The 13120-nt window shown below is 52.2% G+C and overlaps 1 protein-coding gene across 1 annotated transcript in view; it reads left to right on the top strand.

The window, feature by feature from the left end:
* The window catches only part of UCHL1 (ubiquitin C-terminal hydrolase L1), an 89604-nt gene extending 83958 nt beyond the window's left edge, over positions 1–5646 (top strand). The window contains exon 9 of the mRNA XM_029588864.1: positions 5236–5646. Coding sequence (XP_029444724.1) covers positions 5236–5319 — 84 coding nt within the window. The 3' untranslated portion in view covers positions 5320–5646. The remainder of the gene's footprint in view (positions 1–5235) is intronic.
* The last annotated feature ends 7474 nt before the right edge of the window (positions 5647–13120 follow it).

Below are 13120 nucleotides of genomic sequence, written 5' to 3'. Positions count from 1 at the left end.
CGCTGCTAGCAGCCGCTCTTCGGCCCCTCCTCCATCGGGGAGGAGTGCGGCGGCCATCTTGGCCACGCGGCAGGCAGACTCGGAGGCATCGGAGGAGGAAACCTCCCCTCCCCGGGCGAGCGAAATCTGCGGTCCCCGGCCGATTCGGGAAGCCCCCGCCCCCCTCCTCCTTCAGGGGCTGTTGCCAGGAATTTAAAACGATCGGTGCCTTTTTTCTTCCGATTTTGTGCTCCTGATGCACAAGGCGTTCTTACAGGCTGAATCTGGTTGGGAAGCAGAAGTCCCTTCTCCCCCAAGATCCCTAAACCTTCCTTGCCCCAGGGGAATCCGTCGGGCGTGGGGTCCTCCGGGGCCAGTGTCTCCCGCCCGCGGGGGAGGCTGAGGGCGCAGGGGACGCGGAACCGGTTCTGAGTCCCCAGGAGCCTTCGGATTTGCTGGCAGCGGACGAACAGCTGTCCGTGGAGGGGGATGACCCCCAGGTGCTGTGCTTATTTGGCAAAGAGGAGTTAAGCTCTCTTATCCTCCATGTCTTGCAAGAGCTTGAGCTGACGGCGCCCCCTCAGGACGCTGATACTTCTACGGGGGATATCGCCATGGCGGGGATTCGGGCTCCTCCTCAGACCTTCCCATTCCATCACAAGGTGTTACAGATCGTTTCCAAGGAGTGGGAGCTGCCAGAGTCTTCTCTGAGGGTCACTCGAGCTATGGAAAAGCTATATCCCTTGCCTAAGGATGCCTTGGAACTCCTAAAGACACCGGCGGTGGATTCGGCTGTCACGGCGGTGGTTAAACATACGACTATCCCTGTTACGGGTGGGATAGCCTTGAAAGATCTCCAGGACCGTAAGCTGGAGATCTTACTGAAGCGTATTTTTGAGGTGGCGGCCCTAGGTGTCCGGGCAGCAGCGTGCAGCGGCCTCGTGCAGAGGGCCAACCTGCGATGGGTCCAGCAGTTGCTGACCACGCAGGAGCTTCCTCCGGGTGAGGCTGAGCAGGCAAATTGTGTGGAGGCTGCGGTCGCTTATACCGCGGATGCTTTATATGATTTGTTGCGTACTTCGGCTCGCATCATGTCATCGGCTGTTTCGGCTCGGAGGTTGCTCTGGCTCCATCGTTGGTCAGCGGATGCCACCTCTAAGGCAAGATTGGGCTCCTTTCCCTTTAGGGGCAAGTTGCTTTTTGAGAGGAGCTGGATCAGCTTATTAAGGACCTGGGCGACAACAAGGTATATAAGTTGCCGGAGGATAAGCCGCGTCAATCACGGGTGTTTGGGAATGCTAGGGCTCATTTTCGGGGTCAACGGCGTTTCCGTGCGGGACGAGGTGGTACCTTTCCCCAGAGACAGCAGGCCACGAGAACCCAGCCCTGGTCTCCTTCCTTTCGGGGCAGGAGGCCTCAACGTGGAGGCTCCTCACAAAGTTTCGCTGCTATTAAACCCGTGCAATGAAGGTGCGCAGGCCCATTCCTCCGTTCCCGTTATCGGAGGTCGGCTGTCCCGGTTTTGGGAGGAATGGGTCAAAATAACTTCGGATCAATGGGTCCTCGACGTGGTCCGGTACGGCTACGAGTTGGATTTTGCACGTCCCCTCCGGGATCTCTTTCTGGTGTCGCCGTGCGGTCCGATAGAAAAGAGGCTGGCTATAGCTCAAACGCTCGATCACCTACAGGCTCTGGGGGCGGTGATCCCGGTCCCACCGGGCCAGCTTCGGACGGGTCGGTATTCCATTTATTTTCTGGTTCCCAAAAAGGAGGGTACCTTCCGACCGATCCTGGATCTCAAAGGCGTGAACAAGGCCTTGCGAGTGCCTCGCTTTCGGATGGAGACTCCACGGTCTGTTATTGCGGCCGTCCACAAGGGAGAATATTTGGCTTCTTTGGACTTGACGGAGGCTTATCTCCACATTGGTATCCGAGAGCGGCATCAAAGGTTCCTACGCTTCATGGTGCTAGGGTCCCACTATCAGTTTTGTGCCCTTCCTTTCGGTCTGGCCACCGCGCCGCGAGTGTTCACCAAGGTGCTCGTCTTGGTCGCGGCTTCTCTTCGTCGGTAGGGAGTACTCGTGCACCCTTACCTCGACGATTGACTCATCCGGGCAAAGTCGCATGCGGCTTGCAAACGGGCAGTTTCCCTGGTAGTGCGTCAACTTCAGTCGTTGGGTTGGGTAGTCAACTTCGCGAAGAGCAGACTCGAGCCGACCCAACAACTGGAGTTTTTGGGCGCGCGATTCGATACCTTGGTGGGCAAGGTTTTTCTTCCTCATCAGCGCATGCTCAATCTCATGACACTGGTACGGCGCCTGCTGGCTCTCACGACTCCCACGGTGCGGGATCATTTACAGCTCATTGGGCATATGGTATCTACTATGGAGATGGTGCAATGGGCTTTTGCGCATATGCGGCCCTTACAGAGATCTCTGCTATCTCGTTGGGATCCCAGATCAGAGGATTTTGGTCTGGAGCTCCCTCTACTGGAGGAGGCCCGATCCAGTCTCGCCTGGTGGCTCAATCCGGACAACCTGCTCCAAGGAGTGACCCTGGAACCCCCATCTTGGACGGTGGTGACAACGGATGCCAGTCTTGCCGGCTGGGGGGCGGTCTGCCAATCCCGAGCTGTTCAGGGCACCTGGACGGCGCGCCAGTCCACTTGGTCCATCAACCGCTTGGAAACCAGGGCGGTACGTCTGGCCTTGAGTCGCCTACTTCCCATGGTAAGCGGCCGGTCGGTACGGATTCTGTCGGACAACGCGACCACAGTGGCGTACATAAATCGACAAGGAGGCACGAAAAGTCGTGCGGTGGCGACAGAGGCTGCATTGTTGATGGCCTGGGCGGAACGCCACGTGTCGCGGCTAGCGGCCTCCCACATTGCGGGCGTGGACAACGTTCAGGCAGACTACCTCAGTCGACGACGTCTGGATCCCGGAGAATGGGAGCTTTCCCCGGAGGCGATGGGTCTCATCACTCGGCGGTGGGGGACTCCGCACTTGGATCTCATGGCGACTCGGATAAATGCGAAGGCGGCGCGTTTCTTCAGTCGAAGAAGAGAGCACGCGTCGGAGGGGGTGGATGCGCTGGTACTTCCGTGGCCCCGTCGCATTCTTCTGTACGTGTTTCCACCATGGCCCCTGGTGGGGAAGGTGTTACGACGCATAGAGTCCCATCAAGGTCCGGTAATTCTCGTGGCTCCGGAGTGGCCGCGTCGGCCGTGGTTCGCAGATCTCGTCAACCTGGCGGTGGACGGCCCTCTACGGTTAGGTCATCTTCCCAATCTCCTGCGTCAGGGTCCGGTAGTTTTCGAACTGGCGGATCGCTTTTGTCTGGCGGCTTGGCTTATGAGCGGAAGCAGTTGAGGAAGAGAGGTTATTCGGATGCGGTGGTGTCTACCCTGCTTCGAGCACGTCGGTCTTCTACTACACTCGCTTATGCTAGGGTTTGGGAGGTTTTCCATGATTGGTGCGCTGGTTTGGGTATTGCGCCTAAGCGTTCGACCGTTCCTCAGATCCTCATGTTCTTACAGGGGGGCCTGTCGAAGGGTTTGGCGTATAATTCGCTTCGCGTTCAGGTGGCGGCTCTGGGATGCTTGAGAGGTCAGCTGGAAGGGTCCTCCCTTGCGTGTCACCCAGATGTCGCTCGGTTCTTGCGAGGAGTTAGGAGCTTGCGTCCTCCTCTTAGGCTTCCCTGTCCTTCCTGGAACTTGAATTTGGTACTCCGTGGTTTGTGTGCGGCTCCGTTTGAGCCTATTCATTCGGCTTCGTTGAAGGATCTGACCCTCAAGGCGGTTTTTCTTGTGGCTATCTCCTCGGCTCGGAGGGTGTCGGAGCTTCAGGCTCTTTCTTGCAGAGAACCGTTCTTGCGTATTTCTGATTCGGGAGTTTCCTTACGGACCGTGCCGTCCTTTCTTCCTAAGGTGGTCTCGGCGTTTCATGTCAACCAGACGGTTGAGCTACCCTCCTTTTCGGCGGAGGACTTGCGGTCTCCCCAAGGTAAGGACTTGCGGCGCCTGGACGTCCGGCGAATTCTCCTGCGCTATTTGGAGGTTACTAATGATTTTCGAAAGTCGGATCATCTCTTCGTGTTGTGGAATGGGCCCAAGAAGGGTCTTCAGGCGTCTAAGGCTACAATTGCCCGATGGTTGAAGGGGGCCATTGCATCCACCTACATTAGCTGCGGTAAGCCTGTTCCGGATGGGCTTAAGGCTCATTCGTTGCGTGCTCAGGCGACTTCGTGGGCTGAGAATCGTTTGGTCTCTTCCCAGGAGATATGTAGGGCGGCCACTTGGAAATCTTGGCATACGTTTGCCAGGCACTATCGCCTGGATGTCAGGGGTCCGTCCTCGCAGTCGTTTGGTAGCAGCGTGATTCGAGCGGGACTCTCAGGGTCCCACCCCAGTTGAGGCGGCTTGGGTACATCCCAGCTGTCTGGACTGATCCTGGTACGTACAGGGAAAGGAAAATTAGGTTCTTACCTTTGCTAATTTTCGTTCCTGTAGTACCATGGATCAGTCCAGACGCCCGCCCACGGTGTTCTGGGAGTCCGCTCGTGTTCTTATATTTCCAGGTGGTTTTCCACACCAAGGATGAAGTGTTTGTTCTTCACTGTATGGTTGTCAGTGTTTTCTGTAGATGTTACAACCTGCTGTTCTGTTTGTTTGTCTGTGTTCATGGAGGTTACTATTTGATCTGACCTCGAGTTTGCACTACAATCCGTTCGATTATGGAAATTTATTGGGGGTGGCATTTGCGATGGTTAGTTTTGTACTTCTGCTTTGATATCGCATATACTGAGGGATCGCAGGTGGCACACTAGTATATCTAGGGGGTGCTTTCAGTTTTCTCTCTGACTCCATCTGCTGGAGGGGAGGCATAACCCAGCTGTCTGGACTGATCCATGGTACTACAGGAACGAAAATTAGCAAAGGTAAGAACCTAATTTTCCTATCACTTTGACTAGCAACTCAATAGTAATAGTAACTTATTAGAACCTATTCACTGTGCATTTACAACATGAATGGAAACTTATGCTTCAGGTGTAGCCTATACACCTTGTAACATAAACCCTGCAATGAACTTGTAAATCAATCATGTAACTTCAATAACAGAATTACAGCAATCCAGATAATAGCATTTTCATTATTTACCTTTTGACAAAATTCACTATTTTATAAGAAAATGCTTATTTTAGCTGTAACTACTTTCCTATTAAAAATGCAGGTAACTTAAAATTGTTTGCTTGCAGGATGCTGCTAAGATCTGCAGACAGTTTACAAGCCGTGAGAAAGGAGAGGTTCGGTTTTCTGCTGTGGCACTAAGCAAGGCTTAAGAACTGGATAGAGTTTGAAATTTCAATCACCTTTATGGACACCTTGCTGTTTAGAATCAAAATGCTTACTAATTGGTGACAGTGGCGAGTACTTGGTTTTCCTTCTCTCCACTTGTGCACCTTAACTGGCAATGTTGAAAGCTGCTTTTTCAAAGTTCTTGGACCATTTATTTCTAAATGTGCAACTGTATCCATGTTAACTTTCTGTTCAGGAATTACTTGACCAATGTGGCTTTATAGGAGTAAAACTTGTAATCATTAAGCAGTTATACAAATTACAGTATCTTTCCCACTTGTGGGAGAAATAAAGTTTGCTGTTGAATAGCATATTTTGTATAGTGTGGGTTTTGTTTAACAAATACAAATCTGAACACAATTCAAAATGAGGTTATACATACACTTCCTTAGTTTGGAAGTGTTCCAACAAAATTGAGGTGCATATTATCCACTTGCTCCTACTCTTCCCCACACTCTTCTGTCCCATTCTGTTCTTCACTATGTACAGACTGCCCTACTATCAGACTCTAGCTCTCTGGACAAAAATAGTGCAATGTAGGCTGCTGCCTCTTGTTACTGCAGCTGCCAGATATGCCACAGTGAGACACCCAGGGCCCCATGCATAATTTCACTCAGCCTTGGGGATAAGAGGCTTGGAGGAGGCTCAGGCAAAGAAGTGGATGAGGTACTTCATGCTGCACAAGGTGGGGGCCCAGCTGTCAATTTCTATACACTGACATTCACACTGTAGCTAGAATGGAAAGGCATGGATAACTATACATGCTCGAAGGAACTGCTGTCTCAAGTCATCACTTGTGCCTCTTGTTGCAAGGTACTGAGAGTAGAGCTCAGGTGTTGATCTGGACCTGAGCCTTAGGAAATGGTGATCCTTCCCATGGCACATCTGATAAAGGCTTAAGTCGCAGTGGTTGGGAAAACCCTGGACTAGACACTGTCCAGAAAAGAGTACCTTAGGACACGTTCTGTGCAGTGTTAGACAACTCAAGTAGCAGTTTTGCAGATGTCTTGACTAGGACTGGCCCTCAAATGAGTCACTGAAGTCACCATGGCTCATTCTTGATAAAGTTGAAATTCTCTGTGCAGTGGGTGCTAGCCAAGAAAGTAAATAGAATGCTAGGCATCCTTAGAAAAGGCATGGAGAATAAAACAATAGCATGTCTTTCTATTGCTCCATGGTGTTACCACACCTTGAGTATTGTGTGCAGTTCTGGTAACCACACCTGAAAAAAAAGATGTAGCAGAATTAGAAAAGGTGCAGATTCCCTGCTGAGGAAAGGCTAAGTAAGGGCTCTTCAGTTTGGAGAAGACAGCTGAGGGGAGGTATATTTGCTTTGCCTGACCACACCATTGACTCTCTCCAAGCTCAGACCCCTGCATTGCCTGACTAGGCCATTGACTCTCTCCTCATCCAGACCTCAGCTTCTCCTTGCCAATGCTTCTTGATTGCAGCCAGCACTGACTCCAGCTTCACTACGACACTTCTTCAGTCTACATCCTGGACTTGGCCTATTCAGGCTTTGGCCTGCTCTTGCTCGGGTGCCCCCTGTCTGACTTTGGTTCTATTGGCGCTCGGGTCTCCAGGACTCCACCTCATCCAGTACAGACTTCTTTCCACTATTGCTGACTCTGGGCTGACCACCTGATCCTTCATGAACAACATACAGAGGCCCACCTAAATCCAACTGGCCCCAGTACCCAAAGGCTCAACCCATGGGAAATGAGGGCTGGTATTGGTGAAGTACCAGCTGGCCTCCGCCCTTCAGCCCACTCTGCCTGCTGATGGTGGGGACTCATATGATCCCTCCTACAGGTAGCACCAACCCCACCTCTGCCCAAGAGTCCACCTCCAGCACAACACAGTGCAACAATATAAAAAGAGAAATCACCACCTTTCCTCATAAAACAATCAAGAGTTTCCTAGTGTGTAGCAGATGGACTCAGGACCAATGGGTATAGTGTACTCCTGATAGCAGTTGGAGACGGGTCAGATTTCAATCTGACATCAGCCCCTAGTACATATACTCCTGCAGGAAGTGCAGCTCTTCAGTATTTTCCATCCCCATGGCAGTTAGGGACTATATCTGCATGCTCTCGCAGCATTAGAACCAATTCAAGAAGAAAACCCAAATTTGAAGACGAAACCTACCTCTGAAGACGAGCCCTGCTCTCCTGCGGTGATACCCTCGGGTCCCTCCCCCATTTGAGATTTCCTGAGGTGATTTCCATGGTCCCTCGGTCCAGCGGCCGAATTGCAGCGAGGACCTAGCCCCTGATCCCGGGCGCGGCTGAGGCAGCGGGTACCCCCTCGAGCGCGGCGGTGAAGGTATTTGCCCTCTTCCCCCCGCAGCCAGAGACCGCCCAGAACGAAACCGGGAAACGCTAAAGACAAGGTAAGGTAGGTTCGAGGAGTCACACAGGTCGCCAGCTGGGACCAGTGCTGCCGGGTTGATCCGCCCTAGCAGGGCCAGGCCCCGGTTAGATCCAAGGGTCTACCCACGTGGAGACCCTCCGATGTAGTTGCCATATTGCCCACGTGGTCGCGGTCGCCATCTTGGCCCTATTCGCCGCTCCGCTCGTAGCCTCGGGCCAGACACACAAATTTACTTAGGCTCACAAATTACATGTACGCATAAGTTACACGCACAAGGGCAGCGTGCTTACCGGGCTAAGCACATAACCACGACTTGCACACACAACCCACACGCACACCTAGACGTGCCGGAGCACATAAGGGTTTACACACAGACAACCATGGCACCACCAGAAACATCTCTGCCCAGCATGCCATATCAGAGCCGCACAAAGTGAGGAGGCCGTGGGAGACCCAGCCCAGGGCCAGTCCCACTCAGGGCCAAGTAATAGTTCCTCAGTGGGTACCCTGGACCTTGCAAATACCAGTGGGACACCCCCACCCAGGGACCAAACGCCCTTCAGCTTGGATCCAGCGTCTATCTCATGGGTGGAGTTCTTCAAAGGGCTACACACCTTTGTTCACATGCAAATGGTACCACTGGCTGACCAGCCACATCCTCCACCAGAGGACCTTTGTCAAGGCCTTGAGGGGCCCAGGGCATAAAGGTTTCCACAGCCCAGGAGCCCCACCTATGGGGACACGGACAATTCTGAAGAGGAAGCAGAGCCCCTAGAAGAGGGGGAACTCCCCCTGGGGACAGAGCCTCACCGAACCATGAGATGCTTTTTCACTAAGGATGAGCTCCCTGACCTGGTCACCCACAGCCTGAGGGAGCTCGCTATTCCGGGCCCAGATGCTTCGGGGGGGCGCCCCCCAAGCCAAATCCCCTACTGGAGGGCCTCCATCAGACCTCCTGCCATTTCCCACTGTTACAAGCTGTCCAGCAGCTAATTGACCTGGAATGGAGCGCTCCAGAGTCCACATTCAAAGGAGAACCAGCTATGGCAGCCATGTACCCCCTGGACCCAGCGGCCAAAGATCTTCTTACATGCTCAAGAGTTGATGCCATTGTCTATGCGGTCTCGAAGCACACTACTATCCCAGTGGAAGGAGGAGCAGCGCTCAAAGATGCACATGACCGGCATCGGGAATCCATCCTTAAACAGTCTTTTTATGTAGTCGCTATGTCCCTACAAATAGCAGACTGCTGCACCGTAGTGACACGTGCCTGCTTATCTCAGAGCAGGAGCAACACCCCTGGAGAAGTCATGGAACCAGCAGTGTCATTCCTTGCGGACGCTGCTTCCGATCTGGTGCGCACGGTGGCCAGAGGAGTGTCATCTGCGGTGGCTGCCAGGAGGCAACTCTGACTCTGAAGCTGGTTGGCTGACACATCTTCCAAAACTCGCCTCACAAGGATGCTCTTCAAAGGATCCCTCCTGTTCGGCAGTGAGCTAGAGAAACTGGCCAACAAATGGGGCGAGTCCCCATTGCCACACCTACCGGAGGACAGGATGAAGAGGAACCAGCGACCCTTCCCTCGGCCCTCCAGGGGCAGAGGTTCACAGTGCTTCAATCCATACAGAAACTAGCAAGCACCCCGCCCTACAGGCAGGAACCAGTCCTTTCAGACTAAGCACAACAAGAGGGGAACCAGCTCTGATACAGGCCCCAGCCATACCCCACAATGAGATTCAGCCAAACCTTCCAAGGGAAGAAGCCATAGGGGGCAGACTAGCCCTATTCTACCACAGATGGATCGAGAGAACTTCGGACACGTAGGTCCTAGCCATCATTCAGGTGGGGTACTATCTGGATTTTCTACAAACCCCTCCGGACAAGTTCATGGAGTCCCCCTGCCACAACCTCACCAAGAGGGTAGCAGTGGAAGCTACATTAACCAGGCCACTGGCCCTCTAGGCCATAACCCCAGTGCCTCCACAAGAAATAAATACCGGGCATTATTCCATTTATTTTATCGTCCCCAAGAACGAGGGGACGTTCAGGCCCATCCTGGACCTCAAGTCGGTCAACTGCCACCTGAGGATTCCCCGCTTCCGCATGGAAACCCTATGCTCCGTAATAAGGGCAGTACAACCAGGAGAGATTCTCACATACCTGGATCTTTCGGAGGCCTACCTACACATCCCAATTCATCAGGAACACAGCGCTATCTATGCTTCAAAATCCTGGACCGTCACTACCAGTTCCGAGCACTACCCTTCAGGTTAGCCACAGCACCCCGGACATTCACAAAGATCATAGTGGGTGGTGGTGGTGGTGGCGGCAACATGAAGGAAGGAATCTTCTTACATCTTTACCTAGACGATTGGCTGATCAGGGCGAAATCCCCAGAGGAAAGCCGCCAAGCAACCAACAGTCAAAACTCTACTGGAGAGCCTAGGATGGGTGGTCAACACAAAAAATAAGTTGGCTGCAGCCCTCACAGTCTCTAGAGTACCTAGGAGTCCGATTCGACACCAAAGATGACAAGGTCAGCCTGACTCCCACAAGGAGATCAAAACTGGAACAGGTTACAAAGTCTGAGCGAACCTTGCCCCACAGCATGGGATTACCTACAAGTCCTTGGTCTGATGGCATCCACACTGGAAGTAGTACCATGGGTGTGAGCTCACATGAGAGCCCTGCAATGCTCACTTCTATGACGATGGAATCCACTGTCTCAGAACTATGCCATACGTCTCACTCCCGGGCAGGGTTCGGACCCAGCTACAGTGGTGGCTACTGGCCAGCCACCTGAGCCAGGGAACAAGACTATCCTCCCCAACCAGGACCCTGCTCACCACAGACGCCAGCCTACGAGGATGGGGAGCTCACGCCGAGGAATTAACCGCCCAAGGGCAGTGGAACGCAGGAGAGTCGGGATGGAACATCAACTGCCTAGAAGCTTGGGCAGTCAGACTAGCCTGCCTACGCTTCGCCCACAGACTCCGAGACAAAGCGGTCAGAATAATGTCAGACAACGCCACAACAGTGGCCTACATCAACCGGCAGCGGGGAACCAGAAGCCAACAAGTGTCTCTGGAAATAGACCCCCTAATGACCTGGGCGGAAGCAAACCTCCAAGAGATCTCGTCTGTCCACATCGCCGGGAAAGACAACATCATGGTGGACTACCTCAGCAGGGACAGTCTAGACCCAGGAGAATGGAAGCTGTCGTCTACAGCGTTCCAACTGATAGTGAACCAGTGGGGGACACCAGACATGGACCTTCTGGCAAACTGGTCCAACGCCCAAGTTCCCAGGTACTTCAGCCACAGGTGGGAACCTCAGTCCCAGGGGATCGCTGCCCTGGTACAGACCTGGCCACAAGGGCCCCTATTATATACTTTCCCACCGTGGCCCCTACTGGGTGCAATCATTCACAAGATACAGCTGCACAGGGAACTAGTTCTTCTGATGGCCCTGGACTGGCCAAGAAGACCATGGTATGCCGACATGAGCAGACTACTGGCAGGGAACCCCCTACCACTGCCTCCACACAGAGACCTGCTCCAACAAGGCCTGATACCTCCAGAAGGATCTAGCTCAATTCTCTCTTATGGCCTGGCCATTGAGAAGGCTTGCCTGAGAAATAGAGCAGATACGCGGGGGCTGTAATCTACATCCTGCTCAGAGTACGCAAGTTCTCCACATCTCTAACGTACATAAGGATTTGGAGAGTTTTTGAAGCCTGGTGCGAAGACCATGACTTCAAGCCACGCTCAACTAAAGTTTCCGTGATCCTGGAATTCTTACAGAATGGGCTACAGAAGGGGCTGTCCCTCAACTCTGTCAAGGTACAGGTGGCCGCATTGTCATTCTACGGTCCCAAGAGCGGGGGTGACAGCATAGCTTCTCAGCCGGATGTGTCTTGTTTCCTGAAAGGAGTCAAACACATCCGCCCACCACTAAAGTGGCAGGTACCTCTGTGTGGAATATCAACCTGGTCCTGGATTTCCTAGCAGGAATCTCGAGAGGTCTGTTCACTTTAAAGGTAGCCTTTCTGGTGGCAGTTTGCTCAGCCTGCCGCATCTCAGATCTACAAGCACTGTCCTGCCGTGAGCCGTTCCTCAGGCTCAACCTTGGATCCATCGAGCTACGCACTGTCCCTTCGTTTCTTCCCAAGGTAGTATCACACTTCCATCTTAACCAAACCATCTCGCTACCATCGCTGGATGACTTGAAGAATTCAGAAGAAGCTTGTAGTCTATGCCACCTCAATATAGGCAGACTCCTGTCCAGATACCTGGAAATGTCGGAACCTGTACGCAACACAGACCACCTTTTCGTCCTTCACAGCGGGAAGAGATAAGGGGAAGTGGCCTCATGGGCAACCATAGGCTGCTGGATCAAGGAAGTCATCAAGGCGGCCTACGTAGAAGCAGGCAAACCTCCGCCTCTACAGGTCCAGGCCCATTCTACCAGAGCCCAGGCAGTATCCTGGGCTCTGGTAGCTCTGGCAGCTGTCACCTGCTGAGATCTGCAGAGTGGCGATATGGTCCTCCATCCACACCTTCTCCAGATTCTACCGTCTGGATGGTCAGGCTCAGGAGGACACTGTATTTGCAAGGGTAGTACTAGGTGGGTCACGGACAGCCTCCCACCTGGTTTGGGAGTAGCTTTTATACATCCCATTGGTCCTGAGTCCATCTGCTACATACTAGGAAATGGAGAAATTACTTACCTGATAACTTTTAGTTGTCCTTAGTGTAGACAGATGAACTCAGCATCCCACCCTTGGCTGCCGTTACACATGGAATTTCGAATGATTCAAGAGTAAGCCATGTTTTCATTCACCTAGGGCACCCACCCTAGCGGCTGTCGATGCTTTCCGCTTGAGTACACTGGTGGTCTCCAGCTATAGTTGTTCCAACCTGTTCAAGTTAATCATGTTATAAAGTTTAACTTGAATAACTTTATAACTTGGTTAATCAAATTAGTCAGTCATAGTATATCCACAATGCTTTTTGAGGAGAATACTGAAGAGCTGCACTTCCTGCAGGGGTATATATATTAGGGGCTGATGTCAGATTGAAATCTGATCTGTCTCCAACTGCTTTCAGGAGTACACTATACCCATTGGTCCTGAGTCCATCTGTCTACACTAAGGAAAATGAAATTATCAGGTAAGTAATTTCTCCAATATAAATCATAATAATAAAACCATAGTCATTAAATGAATATTTCAGGACAGCTGCCAAATAGAACATCCAAATCAAATTTTTTTAAATTTCCTAACACCAGTAAAATATTTCAAAACAGCAGATACCAATGATTATAACAATAAGAATTTAAAAATTCCTCACTCTCCATACCCAGAAATTGATGATAATTTCCAGTCATCCTGAGATTGTCACTCAGACCCTT

The sequence above is a fragment of the Rhinatrema bivittatum genome, chromosome 1 (genome assembly GCF_901001135.1).
Source record: "Rhinatrema bivittatum chromosome 1, aRhiBiv1.1, whole genome shotgun sequence".
NCBI lineage: Eukaryota > Metazoa > Chordata > Amphibia > Gymnophiona > Rhinatrematidae > Rhinatrema > Rhinatrema bivittatum.
This window is presented reverse-complemented; position numbering and strand designations above follow the sequence as displayed.